Genomic DNA, 20,932 nt, shown 5'->3' with positions numbered 1-20,932 from the left:
CCCAGAGGGTGTGGCTCAGTGGTTGAGGTCACCAGTTCCATTCCCAGTCAGGGCACATGCCTGGGTTGCAGGTTTGTTCCCCTGTTGGGATGCTTGCAGGAGACAACCAATCAATGTTTCTCTCTCCCTTCCTCTCTCTAAAATAAAAAAACAACATATTAAAAAAAACTTAGATAAATAAAACAAAAAATGCATTAAATAACAAAGAAAGACTGAATAATCAAAAATGTTTTGCCATAACCAGTTTGGCTCCATGGATAGAGCGTTGGCCAGTGGACTGAAAGCTTCCAGGTTCGATTCCAGTCAAGGGCATGTATCTTGGTTGTGGGCACATCCCCAGTAGGAGGTGTGCAGGAGGCAGTTGATCAATGTTTCTATCTAATCGATGTTTCTCTCTATCCCTCTCCCTTCCTCTCTGTAAAACATCAATAAAATGTATTTTTAAAAAATGTTCTTGGTCACCCTAAGTCCAAGCATAGCTTACCCATCCTCTCTGCTTCTTCTATTTTGTACTTCTGAGTAACTTTGTCCTAACGCTCTTTTTCGTTGTTATTGTTATGTGTTAGGATTTACAGAACAATGTGAAGTTACCCTTGCAAAGTCTGTTTATGTTGCAAAAAGTAGCAATGGAAAGTCATAAAAGCATTTAAAGGGTATTTCAACTATAGTTTAACTTTCCTCATTTTCATGTATAATATCAGACATTTTCATAAATTTTGATAAATATATATGTGTTGTTTTTTTTTTTATGTCACTATTTTTCTTCCCACAAAAGGAGCTTTGACACAAATAGAAAAAATAAATGATGGTTGGGAAGAGTTAGTTCTGTAACTTTTACTTAAGGCAAACTTTAAAAAAAAAAAAAAAAAAAAGGCAGAACCTCCACAGTAAGTGTATTCCTATTACCACACACTGTTTAGTACTCAGTCTGTGACAGGTGCTGTATCCAAATAAATCTGTGAACAACCTCTGTGGAGCAATTTCCAGTGGGAATTACTCAAGGTACGCTTTAAAGAAAGGTGTGATTTTCCCTTCCTTCCTTCTTTCCTTTCATTATTTTTGCTCATCTTAACTTTGTGTTTTTAATTTACCTTGTGAGGGTCATTTTTGATAAAGAAATTTTAAAAAAAAAATAGGTAATTACTTTCTTAGAAACACCACCATCCAAAGCAAAACAATTTCCCCAAAGTAAAATACAAAACTAAAGTTGGCCAAAGATACTGTAGTTCCAAAGTATGGCTTACATTTTTAACAGCAACTAACATTATGAAAGTATACTATATGTAAAATGCAACTAATATAACTCTGGTATCCCATCTTCTTAGCTCTCTGTCAAATGCTTGTACCTACTTCTCTCTTCGTCATTGTATTATCCCATTTACTTCCGATACAGGGCTGTGTTGCATGGCAAAGGGACCAGGGAACAGCAGATAGAAGAAAGATTAAACAAGTTCAAGGGGAGACGTGAAAAGCCATCAATCAGCTGTATGGCAAAGTGCCTCTAGGTACTGAGTGTAAGGAAGCCCAGGCACATAGACCATGTTTTGGGGGATTAGAGATTGAGAAATGCAAAAGAGTACATACAAAAGATACAGGAAGAAAAATATAAGTTGTATGTGAAGTAGAAAATCATTAAAGTGGCTAAAACAGTTGAAAGGGTCCCCAAAATATCAACAATAAACATAAGTAAATGAATAAAAGTTGAACATGACTTTCTCAATGTCCCTTTGTGTCTTTTGATTCCATGCGAACACACACCACAGAATTCACTGGCTCATTAATTTGTGAGCTACATTGACAACTTTTCTGATGTTTTGAATTCTGAACACTTCTGAATTTGCTACCAAGTACTAGATCAAAGGAGGAATGATGCGATAGTTGACTAAACGCTGGTACCAACCTTCAAGATAGTTAAGTATTTATTTTGTGATTTCTTATTCAGAATCAAATTCTAACAGAAGGTTCAGGTTTCTTTACAAAGATTTATCCATATGCATATCTTCCAAGAAAGATGCAGCCCCAGTTTTATTCTGTGGTCTCAGCAGTGCCATTATGTGTCATATATGCCTTTGGTTTATTAAAAACCTGGTTCCCCTGGGATTCTGAGAAGGCAGACCATTAGTACAAAAATGACATTTGATTTCAATTGTAAGAACAGGGTTTATTTTCTTCTAGGTATTTGCATGATGCTGAGTGCAGTGGCTTTTACATAACATATAGCTATTCAGTGTGTGAACAAATTCAAACCCCTGGGCGACCACCCCTCTAAGCTATGGAAAAATCCAAAGAACTATCAGTGAAGGTCACTACATAATATAGGGAAGAGTCATAAAACTGTATTCAAGAACTGTTTCTGAGAAAAATAAGATGTGTGACCTCAGAGTACTCACCTTTCCTGTCTTTAATTTTTTTTTTCTCTGTAAAATGTGGTAAATTGGAAGGATGATTTGAATGTTCCATCTAGCTCTAGCAATCTAAGAGTATCTAATAGGAATTAAGAAGCAGAAAGATGATGACCAAAAGGACAGAGATCAATATTGGCAGCTAGAAAAGGGACTCAAGGGGATAGTCAAAGTGCTGCCGGCCATGGACCACTGACAGACAACCCCCAGCATGGAGCACTAACTCTGTTCAAGCAGCTAAAGGAGGGGATATGGAGACCATCTTAACTGTCAACAAGTGCCACCAACAAGAAGCATCTACTCACCACCTGACTTGAAACTCAAGGGCTCTTTCCACACAAGTAGAGTGTTAGGATTTGACCAGTTTCTGTATAGCCCTCCCTCCACCAATGCCTGACTGGATTGCATTATTATTGATTGTGCCTTTTGAAAACATATCCAAAAACCAAAATACTATTTGTCCCTTGAGACTGCACCATTATTATGGAAGAGATTGTTCCCTGATAAGCTTGTCCAAATCAGTCTTTTCCTTCCTTTCCTATCTACTGTTAAGTTTAGCAAACCACCATGGAATACTATGCAGTAGTGAAAGAAAAGGATCTTTACCCAGTAGGGAGGGACCTGGAGAGTATTATACTAAGCAAAATAGGTTAGTCAGAGAAAGATAAGTATCACATGATCTTACTCATCTCTGAATCTAATGAACAGAATAAACGAAAGAATAAAATAGATCCAGAGACATGGAAGCATGGAGCAGACTGATGAATCCCAGAGGGAAGGTGGGATTGGAAGGTGGGGTGGGTGGGTAGGTGGGTGGAAAGAGATCAACCAAAGAACTTGAATGCATATATGCATAACCCATGGACACAGACAATAGGGTGGCAAAGGCATGGAGGGGTGTGTGGGGTGGTTAGAAGAGGTCAATGGGGGGAAAAAGAGGACTCATATAATACACTCAACAATAAAGATTGAAATCATTTGTCAAAGTCAGAGAAAATATAAACCAATCAAATCAGAGTTGAGTTTTTATTTTTTTACCTTTTGAAAGTTATAATTCATTATCAGTTGTGCTTTTCACTATAATATATATTTTACAGCACCTACCAATATTGACAATACATACGCTGAGATTTATATAAAAAGTAAAACTGAATTTGCTTGAAAATAATTTTATTTTCCATGTTTAATTAGATAATGGCAGCACTCCTCATTTTCTTTCTAGGAAAACAAACCTGCTAATACTTCACAAATGGTGGCAATTAAAGTTGCACCAAAACCCTATATATCTCAACCAAATTCCCCATATGCCTATTGAAACAGCATGCTACCAAACAGTTACAGCACTCTTTAGAAGGAAAGAAGGTAAAAATGTGCATCGAAAGACTGCAGGTTGCTAAATAAAATGAAATTAAACATAGTTTTGTGGTTGTGTTGCATGTTTCTGTTCTTAGGAGCTTTGCTCAGTATCTTTGTTTCAATGTTGAAGCACTGATAATGTCTCTTTAATAATTCTCCATCTCCACTGCCACCTGCTTCTCTCTCATCCTGTGTCTGCTGCTGCCTGGCAACTTTTCTGTGGGGAAGGAGAGGAAGAAATCTAGCAGCCCTTGGAACGATAGCTGCAGAAATTCCTAGCAACTGGACTTCAGGCCAATTCTCCTTGGCCACATCACTTTCCTGAGAGACACTGTCAGTCTTGGTTTGTGGAGACACACACCGGGCTCCTAACAAGACTTTCAGGTAGGTGTGTAGTGGATGAATTGTTACTACCTGTAGTAACCCACCCCCTACCCTGCAAAAACAAACAAACAAAACAAAAACAAAAACAAAAACCATACCCCCCCCCCCCAACAGCACGAGAAAGTAATGAAGTTAGCAGAAATGAAATCTGATATTTGATCACATGTACAATAAGGGTGGCTCTAATTGGGAAGTATAAGATTACCTCTGGCTAATATTATAGTTTATATACACGTGTTGTGTTAGAACAGAAAGTAAGAATGATTGGTTCTACTTTGTTTAATTTACCTCAATGAGAGTTCATAACAGTCCTATAGCTTGATGAATTAATTTATTTAACTTGTCAGTGTTAATAACTCTGATTAGAATAAAGAAATTATAATGAGTCATAGAAACAAGCAGGATTTGAACAGTAGCTCCAGCTATTCTCTCTTCAGCAACAGATCACTGAAACAACTTATTTTCTTTTTTATTAAAGCATATATAATGAAAAATAGCAGTATCTCATAGAAAATTATACTTATGTTTTCCCTTTTATTTATTGTCCTTTATAACTGACGGTCATTCAAAACCTGGAAACAAATTATTTAATTTTAAAACTCAAATTTGGCCTATACCTTTACCAACCTCATTGATGCCCACAAAAATAAATAAATAAATAAAAAATACAACAATAACAACAACAACAAAACCCCACAACAAAACAACTATCTTTTTTGATGAACTGGTCATTTTCTAATTTTTTTTTTTTTTTTTTTAAATAAGAGCCACCATTATACAAATGATTTGATGTGGGATAATTTTATCCAATTTGATTTGAGTACTGCCCTTTATGGAAGTTTTGGAATAAATATGTCTCTATTAAGTGTAATATCTAATCTAATCTCTTTATTGTGTATCATTATGACTTTGTGCTATGAACCAATATCCTTATTATAATTTTTGTCTTAAAAACCTGCTTGACATGCATTTACCAGTAAGTGCATATGCTGTGACCTAAGCATCCTTTCTGCCACTAAATTGTTGTAGACAGTTTTTATACCCTCAGATCTTTGCTAATAACATCTATTCACATTCTTAAAATAAGTCCTAAATTATATTTTGTTGGTAAAACAGAATAATTTACAGTTGATATTAAATACAAGTTCCCATCATTCATTTGCAAGCTTCCATGACTGTTACCAACATTTTATACTACTATTTCCAGTCAACTGTCATTCAATAGGCGATTTCATTGATAATTATTAAAAAAAGAATTTGGTTTGCTTTCTTATTCTGATCACAACGTGTGGACAACTCATCCTTATTTTTCTTCCATTCAAAGCACTTAAAAATCAACCATATGATCTAAAATAGGGGTGTCGAACTCAATCAGAGAAGGGGCCAAAATCTAAAATCCAGCCTAAATCGCTGGCCGAATGGTTTACTGAACAGTCATAAACTGACAATGTCATAAACTGACAGCGGAGTGCAGTGATGACAGCGTGGTGCGGGCCACATTGCAAGGCCTGGCGGGCTGGATTTGGCCCGCGGGCCTTGTGTTTGACACATGTGATCTAAAAGGTATCACATGGTTTTTACTCTGCCTGATTCATTCAATAGTTTTTAAAAAAATATATATTTTATTGATTTTTTTACAGAGAGAAAGAGAGAGGGATAGAGAGAAATGTCAATGAGAGAGAATCATGGATCAGCTGCCTCCTGCAAATTCCCCACTGGGGATGTGACACAACCAATGTACATGCCCTTGACTGGAATTGAACCCGGGACCTTTCAGTCCGCAGGCCAATGCTCTATCCACTGAGCCAAACTGGTTTCTGCCATTCAATAGGATTTTTATTAGCAGGCACTACATATTTAGAAGGTAGCCTGTTTAGAATATGCACTGGAATTTGAAATTTGCAGGACATTTACTTCTCTGGTTGTTCTTCCCTGTTAAGAGTCCACAGTGGTATCTTGGGTTGCTACATATACTGCAGAAGGGAATGAGTCACTGATTTGCGATGATGGTACTTTCGGTACCCTAAGACTCTGGGCTTGGTTGTACTGTTCCTGACTGCTTTTCTCTTCCTTGTGGTTTTTGAGATGGGTAGGAGAATGGTGCTAATTGGCGGAAAATCGTATGAAAGAAGAAAAACCTGGTTTGTAAGCACTCCTCATTTTACTGCCAAGACTTAAGTGGATGTGGATTACCTAGTAGTTGTCCTCCCAGTGGACTGAATGGGATCGTGTCAGAAAGATCCTACTCACTTCGTCCTGATGAGAGGATAAGCATTTCATAGGATGTACCTGTGGAACAGATATTTATCACTTTGTGCATCATTCAAAACTTCCTCTTCCTCTCCCTTCCCTCACATTCTTTGAACTCAGCCACTCATTCCTAAGTTTTTGAAATTTTAGTATGAAGCAAAATAGAAAAAAAAAGTTTCTCTTTAGTTTTCTATATGTTACATTTTAGTTAAAAAAATAAAAACGACTAGGTTACATGAGATGGATGGCAACTTTAGAAGGAAAAACATCTTTTTAAGTGAGGAAGGAGTCATCTTATAGATAGGAAATGGTTTGATTTACAAGGGAAAATAAACTTGAAAATTTAAAATATGGAAAAATGGGCATAGAAGACATTTTCTAACCACGGAGTTAGAATGAAAAGGTGAATTTCACAGGTTTGTAGCAGTGTCCCTCAGAGTCACCCCAGTGTGTTTTGAACCAGTCTAATTTTATTGGCCTCCATGGAGCATCCAGAGATGTTTCTGGATAATTTTACTCATAAACAGCCTGCCATTCATCTACTCTCAGCCTCAACCAGTAAGCCAAATAAAAGTGTTTAAAATAGCTTTCCTTTGCTTCTCAATCTTCCTGTTGCTTAGTTTAGTTTTTCTTATAATTTCCCCTGAAAATATTATATACAATACATTTTCAACCTTGTTCTTAGGCAAGGATTATTGATGTTACAAGGGGAAAAATAAGCCTTCGACTCAAGATTTCTGATTTTTAATTCCCTAGCCATTTTTTTTCAACGGCTACCTAAAATTTTAGGCACTTGGATGGTCAGATTTTGAAACTTAAGTGGCCATTCAAATCACTTTAAAAATTTCCCCCTTGATTCATTTTGGTGCCTGGGATTGTTTGGGAAAGTTTTTAAACCACCGCTGTACTATGTGGGAAAAGAAAAAAAAAAAAAATCACACACACATCCACAAAACAACAATAAAAAAATAAAATCCTCAAGTGTTGAAAATGGCTTATGGCACCCTTTTAAAGAGAGAAATCTACTGCCACAGGAACTGCCCCTTTCTCGCTCCGTGCTTCCCTGCTCAGGGTCTGTCTTCCCCTTCACCTTTCCTCCTCCCTCAATCCATCAGGACTTCCCTTCTCCATCCATCATGACTTCGGGGGCTTGTTTGGCTGTTTCTGCTGAGTCACGACATTTCGCATCCCTGTCCCCCAGGGGCTGATAGCCTAAAAAGTTAAAACTGCGATGCACCACGCGTGGCATTTGTGTGTCCAGCGGTGGGAACCGTTTCCCTAGGAGAAGCTCGCTCGGTTCCTTGGCTCGTCCTTCCTTCCCGGGCAGGAGGGAGGCTTGCAGGGAACCAGAGGCTCCCAACTGCTCGGCGGAGGGCAGCGCCGGGCGCCGGGGCTGCGAATCTCCAGCTGGCTGTGCAAAGCGTGCTTCCCGGGCGCCTGGCTGGCTCAGCCCGATGCACAAGCTCCCCCTCCTCCGGGCCCCCCCTCTTCCCTAAAGACCCAGATCCCCAACAGAAGCAGCTCGGAGGAGTTACTTTCCCTTCCAGGAGACCGCCTTCCTCGTGATTTGTGGCGCTCTCGGATCGCGGCGGCGTTTTCCTGTTGTGCGAAACGCCTCTTACTCAGTAACAGACGTGATTGATGCGGGCGGCGGCGGGGCGTGCGGCGGCTGGGCGATCCGTCGGCGCCCCCCTCCTTGGCACCGCTCGCTGCCCCCCTCGGTGATGTGATGTGAGCTCAGACGCGCCCGCATCGCAAAGTCAGGGCACACGCGCTCACACGCGCTCACACGCGCTCCGGCTCCCCCACGCGCGCATCCGTGCACCTTCCACATCCTGCTCCAGGCGGGAGCGGGCGGACCATCCGGACCATCCGGCTGGGGCTCCCGGAGCTGAAGGATTTCCAGTGACATTTGTAAATGACGCTGCTCCCGGCCGGGCTCCGAGCCTCCTCCTCCTCCGCCGCCGCCGCCAAAGCCAACGCGGGGCCGAGGGTGCCGCCGCCGCCGCCGCCGCCGCCGCCGCCGAGCCGACCCCCGCGCCGGCTTCACTCCCGGGCGCCCGCGATGTCCGAGTTCCTCCTCGCCTTCCTCACTCTCTCGGGATTACTGCCGATCGCCAAGGTGCTGACGGTGGGAGCCGACCCAGGTAAGGAGACCACCTCCCTCTCCCCTCTCTCCCTCCTCCTCCGCGGCTTTCCTGCGGGGGATGCTTGCAGACAAGTGATGGGAAACTTCAGTCCGCGCGGCCCCGCTGCTTCCCCGGGTCCGCCTGGCCGCGGTGGCGCCGGCCTCCCGGAGGCTGAGGGGGGCGGTGGGGGCTCTCTGCACCCGGTGCCGGAGTCCTGGGCTCGCCCACGGCTTGCTCCTTTGCTCCTTGGGCCGGGGACCGGTCCCGATTTGCACCCCCCACCTCCCCGCCACCCCCCGGGGGTGTTTGGACCGGACCGCGCGCGTCTGCCCGCGCATCCCGAGCGAGCGCTGCGGATGTTGGAAGAAGAATCCGCTTTCCCAAGACTTCCCTCCGCGCGGACACAGGGCTCCGAGCTTTTGCGGGCTCCGGGTTCCCTGCGTTAGGTGGATGCTCCCTCAAGTTAAGCCCCGGGTTCCCCGCCTCACCCGCTGCGCCCAAGGGTGCCAGAGAGGCGGCAGCGCCCGCCAAGCCCCTTAGGGGTCCGCAGCCCCCGAGCCCGGGGTGGACCGCGCGGGGGGATCCGTGTCCGCAGCAGAGAGGCTAGGGCTGCCAGGGCGCTTTTTGAGAACAGACTCCTACTTGAACTTGACTTTTTGTTTGTTTGTTTTTTTGATTCCGAAGGTGTGTGTGTGTGTGATACAACTCCTGGTACCTGGGGATGATCACCCATCACTGGCCTTTTGCCCTTGCTTTTTATCCCAATAAGAGCTGGTGAAGGGTAGAAGTTTAAATGGGGATGTGTATGGGAGCAGAGGAGAGAGGAGGGGGGTTGGGAGTGGATCATAAGAAACCTGGATTCTGTAAACTTTTGATCCGGAAATCCAGGGATCCTGGTGCAAGTTTGATAATCATTGAGAACAGCTGCACGCGTGAAAAACAAGCAAGAAAAAAAGAAATATATAGTGAACAGCTATTTGCGTGTCTGGCATTGGAACGGTTAACTGCCCGGAGTGAAAGCAGTATCACAGATCTGGGTTTCTTTTTACCATGAGTTCCCATTGACTGGTATATTTCAGCTGGTTTGGGGTTGGGGGGTGTTGTTACAATAAGGAGAAGTAAGAAAGATTGGGATGCTACCGGCACGCCGATGCCAAGCAAAGAGGCAGAATGTTGCCCTGGAAGATTTGATGACTGTGCTTATATGAAGCGAATTATGAATTGACCAAAAATTATTGCTTCATTATGGGGGGAAAACGGAGGAATGAATCGTAGTGTTTCTAACCAGCCTGCTCTTGGCAACCAGATTATATTCTGTATAATGTACCCACACAGGTCATTTCCTTTACTAGCAATGAAGCTTATACGAGTTCCTTCAGAGAGTCTGACATTTATGAGATATTTTAAACATGTCATTGCCACCTGACCATATAGCTCTGAACTTGCCTTAACTTGCCTTGAAGTTGGCATGGAACAGTGAAAACTATATGGATAACATGGAAGCCCATAGCTTTATCTCGACATGATGATGATGATGATGATGATGTTTTCATCTGGAGCAAAGAGCTCTCAACCCTTCTTCGGAAGAATGTTTGAAATAGGACCAGAGCAGGTGAACAGAATGAAGCTTTGCGGCCCTGTGTGCTAGCCAAGTCATGGCACCGGCAGACTACTGCTATTGGGCTTTTTTTCTGATCGAGTCCCCAATCTCCAGAAATTGACCTCATCTAGAGCTTGGGCCTCAGTTTTTTTTGTATGTGTTCAGGAGGGTTAGAGCTATTGCTTCAGTGATTGGGACGAATACATGAGGAGAATTTAAAATATAATAAAAAGTTAAACATGTTGTCCCCCAAACTTCTTCTGAGACAGGAAACTAAGTAGCTCAAAGGACTACAATCCAGTTCCATGGAAGAGGTGGGGGCCATCATCTAATATATAAGCAGGAAGCATGGAAAAAGGGTGGTTGCTTTTTCCTTAAACTGAAATAGTATTGTGTTGTATCACCATGTCAGCACAAGAGGTACTCTATCAGCTAGCACAAGTAGAATTAGTTGTAGACCAACTCTCATATGTATTTAGCACAACTTTCAAAACTGTCAGAAAAGACCTGAAATTGTCACAGCTAGTTACCCGAAGTAAGAAGGATGGGTCTTATTTGGAAAAAAAGGGAAAATGATATGAAATGTTGTTGAAAGTGACAAAAGGAAGTGCTGCTGCATTATGACGAACTTCTTCATGACATGCCGAACAAGATAGAGGGATGTGCTGGTAAATTCAGGAAAGAGGTTAGCTTTTGCACAGGCTCATGCCAATTGTCCTTGAAGAATAGAAGAGGCATGTGAGTTACCCAGGTGTGTTTTCTAGTGCAAGAGCTAGAGATTCAGGCCAGAAAATGAGAAATCACTTCCAGGTTCTCCAAACACGTATTGAGTAATGGGTAGCTTCTCAGCTGTGCGGACTAAATAGAAATGGTTGAACTACTCTCTATCTGTGTTGCTCTTTCCTGTTTAAGTTTTTAAGTATAAACGCAAACACATTTAAAAGCAGAAAAATAACTTGCATGCTTCTATTCAATTTATACCCATCCACTTGTCCTTTAATTTCTATATTGTTATTTTTTTTTTTAGTTTATACTGATTTTAATGTAGGGTTAAGCTAATGTACATGTCGGTTCTTATTAGATTTTATCCCATCTGAAAAAGGAAACATCTTTGTAACTCTTAATAGCAAAAGGATGAATCTTACTCACTTAGGATCAACCAATGTGCTACATAGCAATGCCATATCATATTAGAGTATGGCTTGAGAAGGAGTAAGACTTAAAAAGAAACATAAATTGTTAAATTTTCTGATAAAGGGGGGATGGGCTGTTGAATTCTTAAATTCTTGAGTCTTAGAAAATGTGGAGACATATTTACAAGTAATAGAAGTTCCAGGTCTTATAGTCATTTAAATGTATGTATATATGTAAAATTATCTAAAAATGGCAATCAGGTGTATGTAAAAACCTTAATTTTTCTCTCTTGAAAGAAGAGTGAACTGCAATCCTTGCCTCTTTACATCCAGAAATATCATAAAAGTTTTGTTTAGAAGAGGTCTCTTTCAGGAGATCTCTTTTGAAGAGATGTCTTTGAGATCCCTCTCAAATTGATGCTGGTAACAGGGAAAGAAGACAATGAGAAAATGAAGAAATTTTATGAGTTAAAGCAAGAGAAAAGAATGTGAATTTCAGAAACAGACTAAGGGAAGGAAAGAAGAGTGGGGAGACAGCCAAATGACTTTTGGAAGAGGCCAAATTCAAATGACTGTTTCTTTTCTTTTTTAAAAAATTTATTTTAAAAGAATATATTTTATTGATTTTTCACAGAGAGGAAGAGAGAGGGACAGAGAGTTGGAAACATTGATGAGAGATAAGCATCAATCAGCTGCCTCTTGCACACCCCCCATAGGGGATGTGCCCGCAACCAAGGTACATGCCCTTGACCGGAATCGAACCCAGGACCCTTCAGTCCGCAGGCCGACACTCTATCCACTGAGCCAAACTGGTTTTGGCAAATGACTGTTTCTTAAGGAAGAGATTAGAGTATCCTTAGGCAAGATGATAATTTCTTAAAATGAATAATTTCTTCTGATTTCATAATAAATTTCTGATGAAAATGTTTGCAGTGTAAAATAATTTGAAGAGACGTCTATCAATGTGAGGCTGGATATAATTAAGATCTTAGTGCGAGAAAACATGTGAAAGTGTTGCAGAAAACTTAAATGTTGACTATGCTAGAATCATTAAGATGGAAGTGATTTTTTTTAATTGGATGTAAAACATCTTAGAAAAGGTGGGGGATGACTGATGTAGTTAACATATACTTAAGAATAAGATGTGCCGAAACCGGTTTGGCTCAGTGGATATAGCATCAGCCTGCGGACTGAAGAGTTCCAAGTTCAATTCTGGGCAAGGGCATGTACCTTGGTTGCGGGCACATCCCCAGTAGGGGGTGTGCAAGAGGCAGCTGATTGATGACTTTCTCTCATTGATGTTTCTAACTATCTCTCTCCCTTCCTCTCTGTAAAAAATCAATAAAATATATTAAAAAAAAAAAGAATAAGATGTTATTTGTCAGCCACAGTGGAGACATGCAGAGACTCTTAGTTTCCAAATGTCTTTAGTCCAGGACTTTAGTTTCTTGCTACTTGCCTTGTCAATTTCTTTTCGGAGCTTAAGGTGTAAAACAAAGATAAGTTCCATTTAACTTCACACCTGTCAGAATGGCTATCATCAATAAGCCAACTTGTTAACAAACAAGTATTGGTGGGGATGTGGAAAAAACGGAACCCTTGTGCACTGTTGGTGGGAGTGCAGGTTGGTGCAGCCACTGTGGAAAGCAGAATAGAGATACCTCAAAAAATTAAAAATGAAACAGCTGCCTAATGAGTTGCCAGTTCCACTTCTGGGAATATATCTGAAGAATCCCAAAACACCAATTTGAAAGAATATATGCACCCCTATGTTCATTGCAGAATTATTTACAATAGCCACAATTTAGAAACAGCCCAACTGCCCATTAGTGGCTAAAAAAAGCTGTGGAACATTTACATAATGGAATAACACTCAGCCAACAAAAGGAGGAAATCTTACCTTTTGTAAGCAGGGATTGACCTGGAGAGTATTGTGCTAAGTGAATTAAGCCAGGCAGAAGAGACAAGTACCATCTGATTTCACTCAGATGTAAAACCTAATAAACAAAATTAAGTAACAAGTAAAATAAAAATAGACTCATTGATACAGAGAACAGCAGACTGACAGCTATGGACAGGGTGAGGGTTTGGGAGGTTAGGGAAAACGGTGAAAGGATTAAGAAAAAAACACACGCAAACATAAAACCAAGACTCATAGACACAGATAACAGTATGGTGATTACTAGACGAAAACGGGGGTAAGTGACGTAAGAGGGGACTTAGGGGGATTGATAGTGATGGAAGGACTTGATTTGTGTGATTGATGAACACACAATGAAATATACAGATGATGTAATATATAATTGTACACCTGAAGCCTATGTACTTTTATTAACCAATGTCACCCCAATACATTCAATTAAAAATAAATCAAAATAAAGTCACATGGACTAAACAGGTATCTATATTTTTCCTTTGTTCTATTTATAACTACAATCCAGATTTTTTTTTCATGATTCTGCTATCTTTTATAAAATGTGCCCTCATGTTTTTTAAGTTCCTTCCTTCCGAGTTATAGGGATTCTGCGTAGTAAAAAGTACCAACCAGATGTATTGGTTGAAATATCTATCTTCTGTGGTGTTCTGTCAAAACAATTCCTATACAAAGGAAACACATTTTCATTCTAGATAGATTCATTCAAGAAAGTAGAATTAGTACTGAAACTTATACATGATTGTATGAACATGATGTCATTAGTTAAACTAATTTCATAGAGAATGGAACCAACCTAGTATATATGTGTGTGTGTGTGTGTGTGTGTGTGTGTGTGCATATATATATAAATAGCTATTTCAGCAAAAATATCTATAAAAACATGAATTTAGTCTGACAGTTGGAAAGAGGTTATTAAAATAAACTTTTGTTTTTCAAACTATAAGACAATAAACAAAACCAAACGCCCCAAAAAATGTAAGACTATACACACACACACACACACACATATATATATATGTATATATATATATATATATATATATATATATATATATATATATATTTGTGATTATTTCTTCCTTGAAGAACAAAAATACAAAATGAAGAAACTGTTAAGAGTTATTTTTCAGCTCCCAAAATGTACTATTCTGTTGAATTCATTTCAAATATAATAAATATATATCTATTTTTTTTGTAATAGAATCTGTTAGTGGAAGAAATAGATGTCAAAGTGCATTGTGTTTGAAATGACTCTAATTGTCATTAACCAATGCTTATACTTTGAAACAGTGTTTTTCCTAGCTAGAATACTGAAGCAAAGTGTGAGGACTCTTAAAATCAGTTCATCAGAATCTATATTGGACCAAACTTCTATCAGGAATTAGTTGTGTTTACTTTAGGTAGTTCATAAACTTTTCTTACATTCTCAAAAACAAAACATAACAAAACAAAACAAACAAAAAGAAAAACCTAGCCTCCCACATTTAATCTAAGAATAATGAAAAAAGCTACCTTGTTGTACAGTAAGTGCAAACAACAAGATTTGGGGGTTTGTTTGTTTGTTTATTTGTTGGTAGGAAAGGGAGGACAAGATTAATCTACAACCAACCAAACAGAGAAGAGTCATGACACATTTATCCTCCATGGAGCTGCTTTTCGTTTTCGTATGGATTGTTAGTCTCCACATTTAACCTATACAACAACCCCTAACCAGAGACCTAGGAGTGAAATTGGAACAGAGCATTCGCAAACCTAACCATCTTCAGCCCTTGGGGACATTCTCCAGTTATTCTATTTTGGAAGGTGATATTTAGAGCTTTTCAGTTCCTTAAAAAAAAAAAGTTCTAACTATTTGAACATTAAATACAAAAGTATGAACATATCTCTAAACAATTAATTTGAGTTTTTAACAAATTACTTTTTGGACTAATCTAATTTACATGTGTGCCAATGAATGTATTTTCCTCACTTGCTTTTGAAAGTAATGTGCTTGCCATAATCTTTTATCACCGTTCTCATTCCTCTGTGCTTTCTCACTTGAATAAATGGTAACTTCTCCAAGTACCTCTGAACTCTCTATATTATAAAAAGAGGAAGATTCTGCAACACATCAGAACAAGCAAACTTAGATCTTCAAAATTTATATATAATTTTCATTAGATGTTTTTCTGCTATAAACTGCTGTCACAATTTTAGATCTATATATTTTCTCTTCATAAATGATTTGGTGGCCTCCCTTTCTGCTTGGCATAACTAGAAGGCTGAGTTAGAAAATATATTTCATTTATTACACTATTCTGAATTCAATGATACCTAAATATCATTTCTCTCCATCCTATTTAGGCTATCTCTATAGAAACCCAATTATTCTGATTTAGCTTCCAAACTAATAATTGATGAAATTGAGTAGTAACTGAAGGGGAACCAAACTATTAGATAGCAGCCAGTAAGAACGGGTAAAACAGTTAAACTGATCTTGCATTAAAAACCCATTAGTTGACTTTTATGGTAAAACAATAATAACATATTTCCCTGAAAGACTTAAGTATAACACTTTTATCTATACTTCGTAGGGTAAATCATAGGTGCCTTTCCCATTGTGTCTATAATAATAGGCTCATCAAATATATTTGGTAGCAATAATATATTGATATCCTGGAGTAGCCTAAGAATTTAAAGCACTACCAGAATATGGACACAGCCCCGGCCTGTGTGGCTCAGTGGGTTGGGTGTAATCCCAAGTACCTACAGGTTGTTGGCTGGGTTCCCAGTTAGGGCACATGGTTTCGAGCGCGACCCCTGTTACTGGGCAAGCAGGAGGCAGCTGACTGATGATGTCTTCTCACACTGATGTTTCTTTCCCTCTCGCCCTCTCTCTCAAAAACCAATAAAAATATTAAAAAAAAAATAATATGAATGCATACATGCTCTGAATTTATTCATGCTCAACGATTACTGATTACTTTATTAAAATTAAGATTTGTTGTTTTCTCATTTTGTAAAGTATTTTAAAAAGTTAAAATGCATTCCAAAATGTTGTTTCAAAGCCAAGACATTCTCTTTTCACAAGATAGACAGAGGGAATCATTTCAGTGATGACGTAGACAACAGGAGTTAGTGTGCTTTCCAACAGGTCCCTAACAACTTCCTCATGTGACTACCTCAACTTAGTTTTAGTCTGTAGTTAGCTGTGCAATTATAGTTTTGTTTGTTTTTTTAAATGCAATGCTATGATCAGATAAATAGGCCCATTCATTTATTGCTGATTTCTCAGTAGGTCAGATTCTTGTATTATCAGAGCAAAAGTCTAATTTTTAGATTGGTAATGCTTATGTTACTTATATCGTTCAATGGCTTGACCACTTATATTTGTGAAATAATTATATATCATCTACATTTTTTCAAGTATTCCAAATAGTTGTCAATATATAACAGTAGCCAAAGGTGTCTTTACTACAGAAACAATGAAACATAATTTTAATTAATGAATTCTTACCATAGTGTCATCTGTTTAATCTTATTTTTCTCAGCTATAAGCTTGGATATAGTCACGTATATATAAAAGTTTTCTTTTATAATGTGAATATTATAACTATGTGTTTTACAGAAAAGGAGTTGAGAAAGTAGTTTTTCATATGAGAATCTTTCTAATTTTGTTAAGAAAGAAAAAAAAATGGAAAAAAGAAACTTCTTGAAGAAAATAAGAGCGTGTAGCCTTGCTAAGATACCGGCATTGCATTTTATCTCACAACGCATTCTTATGAACAGTCAGACATCTCTTCCGGAGTGGTATGCACCTCATTGTCCTGGCTGGCTTAGTCTTCAGACCAAAGACAGGTATTGTTGAAACGCGACCTCATTTTAGTTGAAATTCGTTTCTTCTTTAGGTAGATCAAGGTACCACAGATCATCTCTTGTCTTATTCTTACAATCAATAGGAAACTTCTTCCTAACTTTCCCACATTGCACTGACACCTTCAAGACTTCCAAGACAGCTGAACTTTAGAAATTCGAATATATAATTTCTTAAGAATTTTTCTACCGCTGAGTTTTTCTTTAATGACAATTTGTCATCTTAGCCCTTTCTTCTTAAAATGAGAAAAAGAAAACTAAAAATAGGGCAGGGGAGAGGGAAGTAAAACTTAGTTGTGGTTGCTTGCTTTGAATGTTCCTAGGGTGTTTTAGTGTACTTGCAAAAAAAGCAAAACTGTAGGTATAAGGCTAATAACAGAAATGGGTTTAGAATGATCTGTTCTCTTTAGAAATTAGGATGCATAAGGAGAGGGAGGACAAAGAGTCCAAGAGAGAGAACATTCACACTAAGAATTTAGTTACACTTCAATCCACACAGATCAAGTAACTGAGGCAATTAGGAAACCTCACACTTTTGCTAAAATATAAATTCTAGAGGTTTAAAAAGTATTTGGTTTTTAATTATCTCAAAACTTGTGTGCATTTTTCTAAAGCTTTTAATGGTATATTTTCTCAGTATGAAAAATTTAAAGTAGCAAATATGCATCATTAAAATATTTTACTTTATTTAGCTCTATTAATTTTAAGCTCTGGCCCTGGTTTCAGGCTCGATCCCAGGAGGAGCTGTGCAGGAGAGAAACCCATGATTTTCTCATCATTGATGTTTCTCTCTCTCACATCCTCTCTCTGAAATCAATAAAATAATTTTAGAAAATTAAGCTCTGATAGTATAGTGAAAACGATGTTAGCTCATGGGTGAGATTTTTGCCTCATCAGGAGAAGGTATTACAGATCATGTTTAATGGGAATTGTGTTTCTGTGATTTTCATTAAAAAAAAAGTAAAATTTATAGATAGAATCGCTAACTCAGACTTTAAGTCCTTCTGCTGAGTTTTTATATTGTCATTCTAACCCAAAAGCTGGCTAGCAGTTCACCACTACCAGGTTAAAGGCCCATAATACTAGTGGCATATAGCTCTTACTTGGGAGAGAATATGGTGTCTAACACTGACAGACATTAAAAAGAAGGACACTTAAAACAACCATTTTACATCTGTCCACTTTAGGATTATATTCTGTTCTATAGTTCTTTCACCTATTAAGGTGTTTTCTTCCTTTTTTCACTTGTTAAGGATTATCAAATTTTTGAAATGAATTCTGATAATATTAAATATAAAAATCTTAGCACTTTTTCCACTCCCCTTGTTGTTCTCATTGCTGAGAGAACATAAGGTTATGAAAGGCATAGGAATTTTATCTTGTGTGTATTTTCTTCTGGGTGCCCATGAAAACCCCTCCATAACTTTATAGAAAACTGTTCCAACCAACTCTGAAAAGAGAGACATAGCAGTGTTCTTAACACCTCCCATGACTACAAGGAACATCATGTATGTGAAAAGACACTGCAGCATACAATGCATTGTGTAAATATCCATTATTTGATTAATTGTACCACTAATTGAATATAAATTGCTAACAGCGGCAGAAATTGTTTACATTTTCAGGATGCTTTAACTTTTTTTTAACAGTTTTTTTTCTTACTGAGATTGTATGATCTCTAAAGCAATCCTTGTGGTTGGCAGTCATTCATTTATTTTTTCACCCATTGAACAAAGTTGAGTAAATACCTACTGGGTGCTGTTCCAGGTGTTGGGAATGAAGCAAGTGAGCAAGTTAGACAATGAAACTGGCCTGAAGGGGCTTACATTTTCATGTGAGATGAGACAGACAATAAACCAAAAAACAAAACAAACAAACAAACAAAAATCTAGGAAGTAGTGTCTTGTGCTAAGAAGAAAAAAAAAGAATGTAATGTAATTGTGGGACATGGTCTGGGGATTGATGGCTGCAGTCACAGAAGGCCTTTTTGAGAAGGGTGACATTTGCTGAGACAACAGTGATGAGAGGGAGCAAAACAAGCTGTGGGTACTTCTGAGGGAGGAGCTTCCATACTCCCCCTTGAGAGGAAGCCACAAATTTGTCATTTTAGAGGAAGAAGGAAGGTCTGTGTGTCTGAAGGGAACTGTGTTTGGGAGAGAGGCACGGGGAAAGGCATAGTTATCACGAAGCGATAATTGTTAGGTAGAACCGTGCAGATCAAGGTGAGCATGTGAATTTTGTTCTTATTACAATAGGCAGCAATTGATATTTAATCATATGTGATATGACACAACTTAATTAAGAGATCACGTTCACTGCAGAACAAGAAGGTACATAGTGACCCAGGTAAGGGATTATGGTAATTGGCCTGGAGAAAGATGTTGGTGGCTTCTATAGGGGGTAGCAGAGAAGGTAAGGAAAAGGGAGAAGAGTGACTCATATTTTTAATCCAGGAAGATATTTTTTATAACAATGGATGTAGCAACATTTGATATATTAGGAGGATAACTCATGACATGAAATCTCAAATTATTCTCCTTGGAGGTTAGGGTTAACATACTAGCTTATTTAAAAATGAATGAATGCATTCGGTTTTGCAGCATTCTGATTGATTTGTACGAAGCATGTTTCACAATATAAGGTTCATGGATCCTCCAATCTTGCTCACCTCTTATCCCCTCTTCTCCATTCCCACATAGTACACAAACCATTTCTGCAGAATGGAATTAATAGAGTCTGACTCATGACATTCTTTTGGGGATTTAGTTAAAATAAAACTCTCACTGTTTCAAGCATTGATAAATATGGCAGCAGTGATTTTTTGTGATTTCTACCACTCCAAGCCAGTACAACAGCAGCAGGACTTGGCATTGGCTTGTGTTAAGACACATTTATGTTTGTTTTTCTTGAGGAAGTCATTCGTGTTTTCAAGGAAGAACTTCTTTTTTTTTTATTTTATTGTCCCCAATCCTCAAAAAAATGTTTGCTGTTAGTCAAGTTCTACTTATGAATATTTGATTAAAGGGAAGAAATTATAAGAGAGCTGCTATTGGCCATATTCATTATGCTCCCTGGAAATCCAAAGAGAACTGTAGAAAAGAATAGGGTAGTGATGAGTAAGGGAGAGCCTCCAGGCTAAGAGGTATTCCTCTTGGCCAACTGGGCCCTCGGCTTACTCTTCTGTATTTATCCACACATTCACTGACTAAATGTGATAGGAACTACTATTTTCCAGTGAATGTCATTTATAGACTGAAGGAAGAAACAACTAAGCAACAAAACCCAGAACAAATAATAAGACACTAGTTTAATAATTGTATGAAGAATTTGGAGTTTCAGGGGAAGTTTGCTTATGGCTACCAAACCAAGCCATTGGGGCCTACTGAGTTCCTGTTGATCTTAAAAGGAAAAAGAAAAGTAGAGAGCGAGAGGAGAGAGACTATAAAAACAGATGTAAGAGAAAGAAGTACCAGAGCCCAGAGAATTTGTGAGAAAGAGAAGGCAATGAAGTTTTTGAAGGAAATATGTTGAATATTAAACTGAATGGGTTACTTGATGTCCTAAGTTAGTTGACGATTGTTTGGGATTTGGTTCCACTTATTTATTTATTTTTTATATTGCTCCTTTTCTAACTCAGCTCTCTTTTCTGTTATGTACCTTACCTTGATAAAAAGCGAACTTTAGTTTCAAAATTTGATATTTTAATCTGCATTCCAAAGTACAGGTTTAGCCCTCCAAAATATTCTCACTCCGTTTCTTTTTCAGTGTACAGGACATCCAGGGACAAACAGCAATCCTTTTTGTTACTATTTATTTTATACCAGGAGTAGCAGCATTATGGAGGAACTATTTCACCCCATCCAGAGAAATTACCTTGAAAAGGCTACATG

General features: G+C 38.7%; 1 protein-coding gene across 1 annotated transcript in view; it reads left to right on the top strand.

Moving 5' to 3' along the window:
* Nucleotides 1-7,624: 7,624 nt before the first annotated feature.
* Nucleotides 7,625-20,932, top strand: part of LRP1B (LDL receptor related protein 1B) — a 1,553,318-nt gene continuing 1,540,010 nt past the window's right edge. Inside the window, exon 1 of the mRNA XM_084892846.1 lies at nt 7,625-8,539. Coding sequence (XP_084748972.1) covers nt 8,311-8,539 — 229 coding nt within the window. The 5' untranslated portion in view covers nt 7,625-8,310. The remainder of the gene's footprint in view (nt 8,540-20,932) is intronic.

Source organism: Pipistrellus hanaki (genome assembly GCF_964339955.1).
Source record: "Pipistrellus hanaki genome assembly, chromosome: 8".
In the NCBI taxonomy this organism is placed as follows: Eukaryota; Metazoa; Chordata; class Mammalia; order Chiroptera; family Vespertilionidae; genus Pipistrellus; species Pipistrellus hanaki.
This window is presented reverse-complemented; position numbering and strand designations above follow the sequence as displayed.